At 42.9% G+C, this 13,987-nt stretch overlaps 2 protein-coding genes across 3 annotated transcripts in view; one reads left to right on the top strand and one right to left on the bottom strand.

The window, feature by feature from the left end:
- LOC117950173 (GTP-binding protein REM 2-like) overlaps positions 1-6,233 on the top strand; it is a 7,297-nt gene extending 1,064 nt beyond the window's left edge. Inside the window, exons 3-6 of the mRNA XM_034880954.1 lie at positions 1,134-1,449; positions 1,791-1,864; positions 3,953-4,130; positions 4,986-6,233. Coding sequence (XP_034736845.1) covers positions 1,134-1,449; positions 1,791-1,864; positions 3,953-4,130; positions 4,986-5,275 — 858 coding nt within the window. The 3' untranslated portion in view covers positions 5,276-6,233. The remainder of the gene's footprint in view (positions 1-1,133; positions 1,450-1,790; positions 1,865-3,952; positions 4,131-4,985) is intronic.
- Positions 6,234-6,965: 732 nt separating this feature from the next.
- paics (phosphoribosylaminoimidazole carboxylase, phosphoribosylaminoimidazole succinocarboxamide synthetase) overlaps positions 6,966-13,987 on the bottom strand; it is a 13,632-nt gene continuing 6,610 nt past the window's right edge. For both annotated transcript variants that reach the window (XM_034880901.1, XM_034880902.1), the window contains exons 9-15: positions 12,699-12,877; positions 12,393-12,572; positions 10,838-10,951; positions 10,154-10,237; positions 9,309-9,489; positions 9,060-9,218; positions 6,966-7,299 (exon numbers count right to left, since the gene is read on the bottom strand). In XM_034880901.1, the coding sequence (XP_034736792.1) occupies positions 7,133-7,299; positions 9,060-9,218; positions 9,309-9,489; positions 10,154-10,237; positions 10,838-10,951; positions 12,393-12,572; positions 12,699-12,877 (1,064 nt within the window). In that variant the 3' untranslated portion in view covers positions 6,966-7,132. The remainder of the gene's footprint in view (positions 7,300-9,059; positions 9,219-9,308; positions 9,490-10,153; positions 10,238-10,837; positions 10,952-12,392; positions 12,573-12,698; positions 12,878-13,987) is intronic.

The following is a 13,987-nucleotide window of genomic DNA, read 5'->3' as shown; positions in this document are numbered from 1 at the left end:
AAGGGCAACTAAACCTTCTAACAAAGGGCAACTACCCTTCTGAAAAAGGGCAACTAAACCTTCTAATAAAGGGCAACTACCCTTTTGAATAAGGGTAACTAATCATTCGTTACTCTTGTAAAAACAGTAACTACCCTTTTTCGTAAAAAAAGGGTAACTACCCTTCTGACAAAGGGTAACTAATCATTTGTTCGCCTTTCAAAAACAGTAACTATCCTTTTTCTGAAAAAGAGTAACTACCCTCTTTGTGTACCTTATTGTAAAGTGTCACCTTCCAAGCATCCTTCCAACTAATTATTTGGTTTTTACCCAATAGGCCTGTACTTTCCTTTTGGGGTTCACTCTCGCCGTCCCCGAGTATTGGTTTTGGATGGAGCCAGCGCTTTTTAAAAAAGCAGCTGGATTGGATTTACACAAACATGAATCCAGATGAATGCTAATGTTGCTCCAGATGTGTTATGTGTGTAAATAATAGCTTGTTGCTGCCCCCAAGTGGCCAATAAATGGGGCACTTTTTTATTTTATTCTTTTAAATGAGGCACTCAACCGATGTACACCAGGGTCAGTGTTGTCATGAGGGATGCTACTCAGCCTATAGTCTCACTACCGGATGTACAGTCCATATACTGTAGGCCAGTAAGTCTACCATCAGTGGGGATTAATATTTACTAACAATATGTTAGATTCATGTAAGGCATTTTCATTTTTGATAATAACTTTAATAAAATAAACAACAATTTGGAGTCCCCCTGCAGTGACTCAGAGGACCCCCTGTTGAAGATATCTAAATTGGGAAATTACCCTGATGATGTCATCAGAGTTATTTTGGATAGAGAGCCGGAGGTAGGTTTTAAGAAGCAGGGACAGTGGAAAATACACTATTGACTTGGACTATGGGAATTGTATTGTGTTTTTATGGAAGTAACGAAAAGACAGGATATCATTGCTTCTGCTGCAAGTGCCCTGATTTTTAAAGGTGCTAAATACTAAATAGCTGGAGTATTGTAACATCAAGCAAAGGCTTTGCCTGCTGGTTTTTTAGGATTGTATTAGAAACACCACATCTGAACACAGACTAGCTTGACATGTTGTACAATGAAGAGAGCGTCCCTCCATGTCCCTCTCTCCTCCAGTGTGACAGAATGACTCTGTCCACCACCTGGTCCCCCACCGTTCGCAGAGGAAGCACTCCTCTGCCAATAAAGCACCAGCTCAGACGGGAAGAAGCTGTCCACGATGACTGCGATTGGACGTCAGGTGCAGCTGGACCTTCTGTTTCACCAATCAGCTTCAACCCAGCGTTGGCTGACACTGTGACCGTGGATGTGGAGGGCAGACGTGATGGGCCGTGCAGGATCGCCCTGCTGGGGCAGAACGGCGTGGGGAAGTCTTCTCTGGCCATCGCCCTCGCCGGGGACTTGGACAGGACTGCGTCTGTGGATTCCGAAGGTACAAAGGACTCATGCAGAGCAGTGAGGCTGAACGATTTGGTGGTGAACCAATCTAATTGAAATTTCTCTGCTACCAAATATGGCGCTGAAGATTCCATTTGCAATTTTTATTTTAGCTACATATTGCATCTTATACAAAAATCATTTGAAAATAGGACATTTCTGTAAACAATATGTGAAATGTATTATTCCAGCATGTATCTTATTCAATTTGAAAACAATAAATTGTTCAGCCCTACTGGAAAGTATAACACAGTGCTTTCACAGTGAGCAGCAGGTAAATAAATCACAGCACCCATGTCCCATGTGAGACCTAACTGCTGCTCTCCCTGTGCTTAGGGGAGGGTTACGTGCGCATAGTCACCGTGGATGATGAGGAGAGCACCATCATTATCTATGACAACTGGAGACAGGTGAGCCAAACAACACTTCCCTGTCCCCACACTCCCTGCTCTCTGCTCCCTCATTAGGTCGCTGAGGCCTCTCTGCAGCTGTATACAGTGTGCTAAGTTGCTTATTTGGCATTTATACAGTACATGTGGTCTTGTCATAGGGCCAGAGGACTGGCAAATCCTCGGGATTTTTTTTCCAAAGCCGCTAAAAATGTACCGTTTCAGTTTGGATTCTTGACGTATTTTTTTTACTACAGCCTAAATTTATTTTCTTTATTTGAAGCCGCACTTCAGTGCTGCACATGATAATGTGTGTGCTTTATCAGGAGATAAGCTGGGAAATTAGTACCTGGATTTCTAGCCGAATGAGGAAAAATGAACAGCATTCACCCCCTCACACCAAAATTTGAACATACAGCATAAGAAATGAGATTAAAGGGACTATATTTTGTCGGTTGGACGAGCTAAAACGCCAAAAGGTTAACAGATACATTAACTGATACTTATTGTGTATGCGTCATATTTTAGATGAGTTCATATTGTATATCTGGAGTGCATTGGATTGTTTATTGTACTTGACGTCACTGTAGAAGAAAATGGATGTCAAGCTCAGAGGACCGCTGTGGCAAAAACAGGACATTAAATCTGCTCCGTCGGGTTGAGGAAACCTCATTATCAGGTTGTTTTGCACACCTTTTCCTCTTTTCCCTTGAGTGCAGTTCAGAAGCATCTGTGTGTGGATGTGTGTGTGTGTGTGAGAGAGAGAGAGAGTGTGTGTCAGAGCTGCCCACAGAGCAGATGTGCCAAATGACTGCATTCATGTTTTTGATTTAGGCGGATGTGTAAGAAAAACACACTCCTGACACAATCTGTCTTTTTTGATATGGGGATTTGCAGGTGTTACTCTTTAGATAATGAGCTATTTGTTGTGAGAGACACTGTAATCACCTTATGAGTAATTGTCATACTATAATTATAGTATTGCATCTGTATCTTTACTTAAGCCTTATTCCCACAGGACCAGTATTACCAGTGGACCTCGTGTGATTTTCAGTGTCCTCTCTCCTCTCCCATACATCCTGTACACTAACGACTGCTGCAGTGAGAATGAAAAGTACTCCTCTGCAGTGCTGTGGAGGAAGCTCTTGCAAAGCGAGACTAACCGTATACTAACTATAATATAATTAATCATCTGCAGTACCGCTGCAAAGTAGCCTCGGGAAGGGAACTTGTTTTTCCAAAATTCCAACACCGAAAGGTAGAAAACAACAGAAACATCGTGGATATAGACTAGGATACCAACGTGCAAATGTCCCATGGTCTTGTCAAAGATTCTTTTTAAGATGGGGCGATGAAGCTTTTTTTTTTTTAGAACTAAATGTGAAAAAGATCAAGGACACATGTTATGGATTTTAGACGTCATCCCTCCAACCCTGCCAACACCACAATCAATGGTCCAATTGTACAAGTACTAGGGCATTTAAATTGATAATATGCTGAGCTTTGACTGTAACACCAATATGTTGTGTGACAAAAGCCAGCAGCGCCTTACTTCCGACTGAGGAAGCTGACTGGGGATTTTAGATAGAGCACTCAATTGTCCGCCATTTCTCCAGGCAGCACGTTCACTATTGTTCTGCACATGAGGCTTTCACTGCAATATGTATGCGAGCAATGGAAAGTAGAGTGTTTCACAGGTCAATTTGACATGAAAGCTGGACTCGAGTGTCACTCTCAATGATTATGGTTGGTTCTTGTGTGTGATAATGATCTCTCATTTGATTGCTTTCAGTTTTAGTGCACATATCGTACCATAGGGAGGCCGGATAGCTCAGATGGTGGAGCGGCTGTCTGTGTGTGGAAGATTTCTCCTCGACGTAGCGGGCCCGGGTCTGGCTCTGGCCTGAGGCCCTTTGCTGCATGTCGTTCCCCCTCTCTCTCCCCTTTCATGTCTTCAGCTGTCCTGTCAAAAATAAGGGTTGAAAATGCCAAAAAATCTCTTAAAAGTAACAAAAATCCTACCATAGAGATACACTGACCTATCTGTCAGTTTCCTTAGAGTATATTTGAATGTCGACTACAGTGTCTCTGCCTCCTTCTGTTTCTCAGGACCTGTCGGCTCTGCAGTGTGAGGTGTGTGTCCTGGTGTTTTCAGTCACTGACAGGCGGAGTTTCCACCGCACTGCTCAACTCCGACTTCTCCTGAGAGAGACTCAGCCCCAAACTCCCATCATCCTCGTCGGCAACAAGAGTGACCTTGTTCGCACGCGTGAGGTCACCTCTCAAGGTATGGTGCACCTTTCATATGTTAATCTCAACCATACTACCTGTTTTGGAATTTCTAGTTTATGAACTCTATGCTATGTTAGTTCAGACAGTGGTACCCAGGTGTCGTTTGGGTCAGGAGGGTCTAGTCCACACAGCATACTGAATTGCATTGGAAAAAAACATGCTTTGGTTAATTGGCATTTCTTTAAACCAATCACAATCTTCTTAGGCAGCACTAAGCTAACTGCTCCTAAAATCTGTGCAGGGTAAATCCAGACAGTTAGCTTTATTATCTGTACAATCTGAGTTTTCTGTTGCACAACTAAAACTACTTTTGAACGTACACATGTTCCACCAAAACAAGTTCCTTCCAGAGGCTATTTTGCAGAGGCTTTGTGGGTCTGTCCAGTGCCTAGCGCCGCCTACGACAATGGGGATTGGTTTAAAGAAATAACAATAAACCAGAGCATGTTTTCCTTCCATCCCGGAAGGCTGTGTGGACTAGCCAGACCCTCCTACGCAGCGCTGTGGAGGAAGTTCCGGCAATGCGAGACTACAGAAAACTTCTTCACATATGTGAAATAAGTTTTGCTGCTCCTCAACCAAGGATGGTGGTGGACTGGTAGCTGGAGAGGTGCCAGTTCACCTCCAGGGCACTGACAAGGCACCGAACCCCCAACTGATCGGGGCGCCTTTCCATGGGCAGCCCTCCCACTTTGCGATCGCTCCATTTAGTGCCTGTCTAGGTGTTACACTGTGTGTAATAACACCAGAGTGTAAATTTGAATTCCCCTTGTGGGACTAATAAAGGATACATCATATATTATATTAAAAGCTGTGACGGCTGCCTTTTTATTCATCTTCAATCCCTCAGAGGCCTTGTCCAGCGCTGCTCTCTTCAACTGTCTGTATCTGGAGATCTCTGCCTCTCTGGACCACCGTACTCAGGAGCTGCTGGAGTGCGTGGTGCGGCTAACCAGGGGCCAGTCCCCCTGGCCCCCGGGGAGCAGTGCGGAGGACATGAGCGGCAGCCAACGGGGGAGCATCACCTCCCGTGCCAAGCGTTTCCTGTCCAGCCTTGTGCCCCGGTACCCGCGAGAGCGAGACGTGAGCAAGTTCATGAGGCAGAAGTCCCGCTCGTGTCACGACCTGGGGGCGCTGTGACCAGATGGATGCTTAGATGGTTAACAGAGGTAGCTGGAAGGTGATGTAGTATACCAGCAAAGAGAGGGAGCAAGTAGTGGACATGAGAGGGAGTAACGGAGGAGGTGTGACGGTCCCGGAGTGACAATGTTATGAGCGATCATGTGCGTCCAGCAGAGGTAAACAGGGAGAATGACAACAATTTTAATGATGTTAGTTCATCCATAGGATGATATAGAAATTTTGTCCACAAGACCAAACAGAAAATGAAAATTATTGTTGCATAACATGTAAATAAACTGTAGTGAGAGCTGAATAAATAGCTTTTTTGAGTCTTGAGACAGTCACTGCATGTTTCCCTCTGTTGCTTCTTATTACACTAGCTGTCCCATTATTATTATTATTACAATAAAGCATCAATTTAACATGCCTAGGACAAAGTCATGACCACACAAATTACTTGGGCTAGATTTTGCTGATTCATGCTGGGTTCGTTAAATCTCAGCTCTTGTTGTATCCATGGGGATGGAACGTAGTCAAATAGTTAAATGCCAGCAAGGAGAGAAAGGGAATAAAAGAGATATAAAAAGTGGACTGACAGAGCTCTGCATGCAAGAGGGAACACAGCATTGTATACAGAGTGATTGTTGCTATGTTACGGTTGTCAAGGAGATGTGGAATCACTGAGACTTACACATTATGTCCATTTCAGCTCTACCTCTAATCTTTATGCTGCATACAGATTTGAGGGATGGGAAAGCTGACTTCCATGCAGCAAATTGTATTTTTAAACTTAAAATCCAACTCCAAATTAAAATGCTGAGGATTTGTCAGATATCACTACACACACACTCATCTGTATCACTCTCCTCAGCACTTCCATCCTCCCACTTCCACCCACACTTCAAAGATTTAGCACACCACAGGTCATTAAAGCCATCCTTTATCATCAAAGGAAGAGCTGTACTACAGTAGGAGTCAAAAATAAAATGGTGGCATGATATTCTGACTCATTCCCTTGGCTGCGAACTACTGGAACAGATTGAAAGGTTAAGGTTTTGGATGGAGACCAGAGATGCAGGCTCCCCCCTGTGGCTGAGTTGGGGTCCAACAACTGAGCAGATAAACAAATTATCTTGGTTGAGAGAGATATCTACCAACTGGGGAAGCAGCTCTTCATCCTAGTTCATAAGTTCCTGTCACGTTTGTTTAACCAGTGTCACCATTACATTTTTTTTTTTTTTTTTTTTAATATGGTATGAAAATGTCACTTTGAGTTTTTTTTTTTAAGATTAACATGCATCCCCCCAGTGGCTAGAAATGGTGATAGGTGTAAATCAAGCCCTGGGTCTCCTGCTCTGCTTTTGAGAAAATGAAAGCTCAGATGGTCTGTATTAGAATCTTGCTCCTTATGAGGTCATAAGGAGCAAGCCTCCCAGTCTCCACTTCGCCCTCCCCCAACAGCCACAGAAATGGCACATACTAAAGGGATCTCTCTCTCGCTCTAAAGCAGAGAGAGGAGAGGTCACCTTGCCTCCCTATGACATCATAAGGGGATCTAATGTGTGTTTAGGATGTCCTCTTTCGACTAAGCCCAAAATATAGAAATTCTATGAATTCATGAATAATGTTTTTGCTTTTAGTGTCTCATCCAATGAAAATCGAAATGTTAGTCTAAAAAGTCCAATAGGATTAAATCACCACAGAAGCATTTAATTAGGAAGCTTATAATTATTTTCTGATTTTAATGGAATGATTCATTGTGTGAGAAAGTACATGTACCGTTAGTGGGGTTTTCATGGTAAACAAAGACATGACATTGACAGACTGGAGCCCTAAAAGAGCACAAAAAGCTCTGGAAAGGGGTCCTGAACCACTTCAGAGGCTGCAGGCCTGTAACTTCTTGTCAGCCAGCTTCAGGGACACCCAGGTGTTGAGCATGGAGGCTCTCAGTTTGCACCACACCAGGTGGTCAGTCAACCCGAAGATCTGCGCGGCAAACTGAGCAGCGGCCTCGGGGGAGAGGATTGTGGAGCAGCCAAGACCTGCGGGGGGGGGGGGGGGGGGGGGGGGGGGGGGTAAACAGAGGAAGGCTCAGTTGCTGTGATGAATAAACTCAAGAGGTAGGCAAGACGAATCACCATTTTGATGACTTGCAACTTGACAAAAAACAAACGAATGAGACTCAACCTGGACTTTTAGTTTGAATGTTAGCCTTCAAATATAAAAAATAAATATAATTTAAGGTTGTATGTGATGGTCATGACTGGATGGATGACTGGCTGTCAGTTGAACTCCTTCGCTATGGCAACAACACGTAACATCAGGACCACAAGAGCCCTTGAGGAAACCTCATTATTCAAACCAGATCTCCATGATGGTTGAGTCTGCGCCACGAGTAATCACTTTTAGATTTAAAAAGATTTCACACAAGAAGGGGGGGGGGGGAAGCAAACCGCTGAATGCAAGACCTAAAGCCTGTACTAGGAACCCGAGATCAACATTCCCTGGATTTATTTGAGTTACCCAGGTCCCCTACCTAACAACCGTGGTCCAGCATAAGCTGTGTCACGACGGTGGTAAACAACTAGTTCAATCCCAATCCAGCACGTTCCCCCAACACAGGCGGTGTTTGCACAGCACGACCCGTCACAAACCTCCAACAGAGCCGCAGGGTTCACATAAAAGCACACTATAAATATGAACACAGACAGGGTTTTACAGGCAAAACGCAATACTGCTTCCTAAAACAGGACGGAACGCTGGGAAGTAAAGCCGACGGTGTAAACCTGATCAATATCACTCCGTCAGGTACAAGATCTGACCAGAATTATTACTTTCCATAAACTCTTGCTGCTTTAGCCCATTATATCAGTTGATAGATAGATAGATAGATATTTATTTTTTTTAAAACATAATTCAAACCGATGTGAGCATTGGCAACACACGGCTCTAGAAGCCAACATTTAGCATACAAACTCTAAAGACTAAACTCACTCAGCCCACATTTGAATAGGTTTTTATATGTATTAATTAATAACCGGCTCCCGACCCGGTTAAGTGTTCAGCATAAGTTACCACGGCGATTTAACCCGGTAACAACTGATCCACCGTCGTGATTCAGAAAGCCCCAACTTGAACCTGAAGTTACCGCGACAACGCCAAATCTTGACTCGTAGTACAGGCGTCTGCTCATCGATAATTTCAGACAGCCAGACCACAACCTGATCGGATACGACAGGTACGAGGGATTTATCTTTGGTGTTTAAAAAAAAAAAAAAAAAAAAAAAAAAAAGCCTTTTTCCAAACGATCAGCATTTGCATTTAGAATGGCTGATTAATAACCCTCCAACCATTTTATGAGTGTTGGTGCTTCTCCACCAGAGGGCGCTCTACAACATCCTTGTTGGCAACTGATTTTTGGTTGTTGTGTCCAAGGACTTTAAGTTTCATATCTTAACATTGTATTTTTATTCATTTTATGTATATCAGAAATTACAAACAATATTTTATTTTTAAAATTCTTATTTTAATGCGGACTCATAAAGAACTACAAATAACCAGTGTTAGGAAAATGTGTTTTGCAGTGTTTTTTTTTTTTTTTAAATACACACATTAGATTTTTTTTAAATGACAAAATATTTGTCAATACTAGCCTTAAAAACCCTTTATTGTTCAGGATCTAACGTAATCTGTGACTTGCCCCCAAAAGAAATAACCCAAGACTTGGACTAAATGAGACTAGGTCACAACACGGACTCACATGTGGATCAACAATTTAAGACGTAGGAAGTGTTATGTTTACCGCTTGGCATACGCAGGGATGACCAGACGTCTTGTGCCCCCCAGTCTGGAGTGAGAGGGGGGCAGTTGATGACAGGATACGCCGTGTTTCCAGACATCACGGGACCGAGGCCGTTACTTCTGCCGGCGACAGCCACAAACACAGTGGGTACGCCGTCGCCTGCGGGAAAAGCACAGCGATATTGTGGGTCGATAGAGAAAAATTATTCACCCTGCCTTCTTTCAAAAGAAAAATAGATCAAATACAGACCTTCATATTCCGCTTTGATGCGCAGCGTCTCATCTGGACCTTTGTGTGCCGAGGTGACTCTCAGGAGGCAGGGAATCCCGTAGGAGGTGCAGGCCTTCCGGATTTTTTCACAATGAGCCATGTCCGAGGTGGAGCCCATCAAAACCACCACCCTGCTGCTGGCCTGGGGTTCCAGTAGCAGCTGGAGACAGACTTTTGGTTAGTGCCATGCAAGTGCCTGTGTATGTATGTATGTATGTATGTATGTATGTATATCTTGTGGCTGTTGCATGAATGTGCAATTTCTTCTTATAAAACTAAAGTCACTTTAATGCATCTTTTAAACCTATTAGTCACTTCAATGCATTAAAAAAAAAAATTCAATGCAAAAAAAAAAAAAAAAAAAAAAATCAAGATTTGTGATAAAATAGAGCCTCTGCAACAAAGAGACAATAGATATTTTAACGTGTCTATAATCGAGCAGCCCTAAATCAACAGAATTATTTTGGTCAAAATTAAAATCTACTACTTCTTATTGACTGGGAAGATTGTTGCAATTATTCAACTTAAAAAAAGTTAAATAAATCAACAATTAAGAATATACAACTGTGAAATTTGCCTACTAAACTTTACTTTTCCTGTTAAACTTTATGTTTTTCCCCATTCAAGACAAAGGAGAAATTAAGCGTTAACTTGCAAAACGTAATGAGGTAAATCATGGTTTTCTTGATTCGTCTGTTTGTGGTCAGTGGGAGACAAAAACCATAATCAGGATTACATATGGATCAACAGCCCAGCCCCATGTTGATTCAAAGCAAACCAAAGCCTGGATAAAGATAGATCGGGACGTCGGGTTCAGTGCGTACCTTGACCCGTTCAGAGACCCACTCAAAGTTTCTCTTCACCATCTGCATCGCCTCAGGGGTCACTTCTTTAAGGTCTCGGTACACCTAGGATGTGGGGAAAATTTGTTATTTCAGCTTTATCCTAAATTTCATCCTTTGTTTTCCTTTATCAATGTTATATTTTAATTCCCCAAAATAACATGATTAACATTCTGAACGTTGATGAACATTACAATCTCTTAATTACAACAGTACAAATCTCTACTTTCAGTTGGGGGGGGGGGGGGGGGGGGGGGGGGGGGGGGGGGGGGGGGGGGTCTTATTCAATTTTATAGCATTTGAAAAAAAACATTGAAGTGCTTTTGAAATATTGAGTAAAGGTTGACATACTTTCCTTAAATTTTTGTCTAAATAATTCATAATTTCTGCTTTTCTAACACAAACATAGGTACAATTTCCTATAAATTAGTTTTATTGACCATAAACTTCAAAAATAACTAAAAACTTAAAAGTTAAGTGTTACGTAGTTTTCCCCCCAACGTGTTAAAAAAAATAAAGTAAAAAAATAGACAAAAACATAAGAAAAAGTTTTCAAAAAACATTGATAAAAAGCATCACAAATGTTGATTTTCAATTTGGACGAGAAGACAACACCACGGTTAAGAGTCAAAATGAAACAGCAAGACCAAAAGACAAGTCCCCGACCTGTTTGTCCTTCTGCTGGCTGCGATCTCCAGCTGGCCACAGCCTCCACGAGTCGTTGTCGATCACATCAGCGAGGACAATCTCTCGAGTCTTCACGTTCACGCCAAACTCAATCTGCATGCAAGAGAGACGAGGCGAAATTTTGAAGGTGCCACAAAGCGTTCACTAAGAGCGTTTTCACACCTGTAGTTCCTTTGGTGAGTTCGTAAACCCGGACCGATTTCCCCTCGGTCAGAACGCTGCAGCTGCTCGAGACCCCACTAACACAGGGGAAGCTGATCACATCTGTCCAATACTGAAGTCGTTACACTGAACTCTGTGCCCCAAAGAATAGATTTCAAAATTCTTCATCTGGTTTATAAATCACTTAATGGTTTAGGGCCAAACTACCTGTCAGATCTGCTAGTGAATTACGACCCACAGAAGCCTCTGAGGTCATCAGGGACAGGTCTGATCATGCTTTTTTTCCTGGGACTCAACCTTGATTTGATTAAATGATTTTAATTTTGTATAAATGGATTTTTACTGTTCTTAATATGTACAAAATCTTTTATATAATTTTTAATAAGGTGTTTGCCCTTTGAACTGCACTGCTGCTGAAAAGTGCAATACAAATAAAATTGCGTTGCTTCTGTCGGTTTGGTTTCACACCTGGAAAAATCCAAATGTACCCGATTACAAATCAGGCAAGAACATCCAGCCCTCTTATTGGTCGGATATGTCTCTGGGCGGGAGCAAGAAATTAAATACAGGAAGAAGGTCCTGTGTTCTGGTCTAGTGGTCAAACCAGCTCAAATTATCAGACGTTGTTTGGAAAGACACATCAATACATCAGCTCTGGTCACTGAGACTTTGCTCTGCCGGCGTCTGTCTCCAACATTAGCGGCAGCTGGTGTTACCATGGAGATACGAGTGACGCATGGCGAGCTTGACAGCAGACCATTTCTGTGATAGAAAACTCTGCAAGCTGCTACAGTTTGCATCATCGCAGATTGCTAAACAAAACCTGACTACAGGAGACATTAGCTCAGACTGCTAAGCTAGGTGACTACAGGAGACATTAGCTCAGACTGCTAAGCTAGGTGACTACAGGAGACATTAGCTCAGACTGCTCAGCTAGGTGACTACAGGAGACATTAGCTCAGACTGCTCAGCTAGGTGACTCCAGGAGACATTAGCTCAGACTGCTAAGCTAGGTGACTACAGGAGACATTAGCTCAGACTGCAACGCTAGGTGACTTCAGGAGACATTAGCTCAGACTGCTCAGCTAGGTGACTACAGGAGACATTAGCTCAGACTGCTAAACTAGGTGACTACAGGAGACATTAGCTCAGACTGCTAAGCTAGGTGACTACAGGAGACATTAGCTCAGACTGCTAAGCTAGGTGACTACCGGGGACATTAGCTAAGTCTGGAGGAGTATGTATAGTTAGTGCGGTTTGAGTACAGATCACGTCAAGGTTGATTCAGCAGACCTAAATGCTGTCGGTGTAAAAACGCTCTAAGAAAAAGGACATCAGATTAACAAGCAGGGGGCGGCGTTGCACCACATACCTTCATATCCACCAGCGTGCAGTTCTGAGTGGCCCAGGACCTCTCCAGAATCTCAAAGATGGCCACGGTGCTGCGATTCATGATGTCCACCTCACACTGACCGATAGTGAGCCCAGCCAGAGAGAACTTCGCCTGCAGCAGCTGCTCCTCTGACCACTGGGGGTCGTTGTTGGCGTCGTCCTATATCAGAAAGCAACCGGGTACATGAAGATGGATGGGATTTCACAATTCCGGGGACACTTTTGAGTCAAGTTGCAAAAGGCTGACAACAGAATGGAGGCCGTTGAGGCCAGGGCTCAGACTCACTTTGAAGAACATCTCCATCTTCAGGGGGGAGAAGCGGAAGCCTTCCTTGACTCCTGGGTTCCTCTTGAGGAAGGATCCAGTTGCCACTCGGCGACATACCCACTCGATGGGAATCATCTCACAGTGGGCTGCGATGAAGGCCGTGTCGGAGTGTTGCTTCACATAGGCAGTCTTAATGCCTGGAAGAAAGGGTTGATGTTAAAATTAGACTATTACAGATTGGCCTGGACGATATAGAGAAAATCAAATATCACGATATACTAGACCAAATACCTTGATGTTGATATTGTATGGTTGACTATGGGTGCTTTAACAAAATGTCATTTACACAGTGAGATTTTTGATAAATATTCAAGAAATTATTAGTGGGTAACAGTAAATAGCTACAGTTACTTTACTGTAATGCAGCCTGTAAAACCAGGTAAAGACAAGACTTACCATATTATGATATATCCAAAATCTAAGAAGATATCTAGTCTCATTTCGCAATTTTTATTCATAAATGTATTGCCCAGCCCTAATTACACAGCACGCACCCCCCCCCCCCCCCCCCCCCCCCCCCCCCCCCCCCCCCCAGGGATCCGTGGGCCCAACCTCTTGATTCTGTCAGGAGCTGTGAACAAAGTAACTCATTATCATTTTACCCTTTCAGGGTTCAATTTGCTTACAGATGTTGACCCACACCAGTACTTCAACGATTCTTAAATGAAAGGGTTAAGTAAGTGGGATGTGGTGAATTATACATGGCAAAGTTTTAAGTCACAAGACAGCCATTACCAGACTTATGAGCGGCATGTTGGTGGAGTTACCCAATTACTTTTTAATCACCGCTAGACAGAGAGTCATTTTCTGAATCTGGGCTTTAACACGTTGAGTGTGGACGTGCATTGGCTCCCTTCAAAAGCATTTCTTTTTATCATGGGGGGGTAAAAATAAATAACTGAAGAAAAAAAAGTAGGTGTGTACAATTCAGAGTGTCCTAATTCATTAATTTTTAGGCGCAAGAGCCGATTAAAAAAAACGATATAGTTACTTTTCCCCACACGCCATTACAAATGAGAAATAAAAAAAAATGTATAATGAAAAATTCTAATAGATACATTATTTTAAAAAAAGTAAAATAAAAAAATAAAAATAAAATGGACAACCATGTTATGAGTGTTGGTGTTGCCTAGTCTGTCCACCAGAGGACACTCTACAACGTCCCTGTGAGTGATGGCGTTGCATAGTCTGTCCACCAGAGGACGCTCTACAACGTCCCTGTTAGTGGTGGCGTTGCATAGTCTGTC

The sequence above is a fragment of the Etheostoma cragini genome, chromosome 9 (genome assembly GCF_013103735.1).
Source record: "Etheostoma cragini isolate CJK2018 chromosome 9, CSU_Ecrag_1.0, whole genome shotgun sequence".
NCBI lineage: Eukaryota > Metazoa > Chordata > Actinopteri > Perciformes > Percidae > Etheostoma > Etheostoma cragini.
The sequence above is the reverse complement of the archived record's forward strand: the minus strand, read 5'-3'. Positions and strand labels throughout refer to the sequence as shown.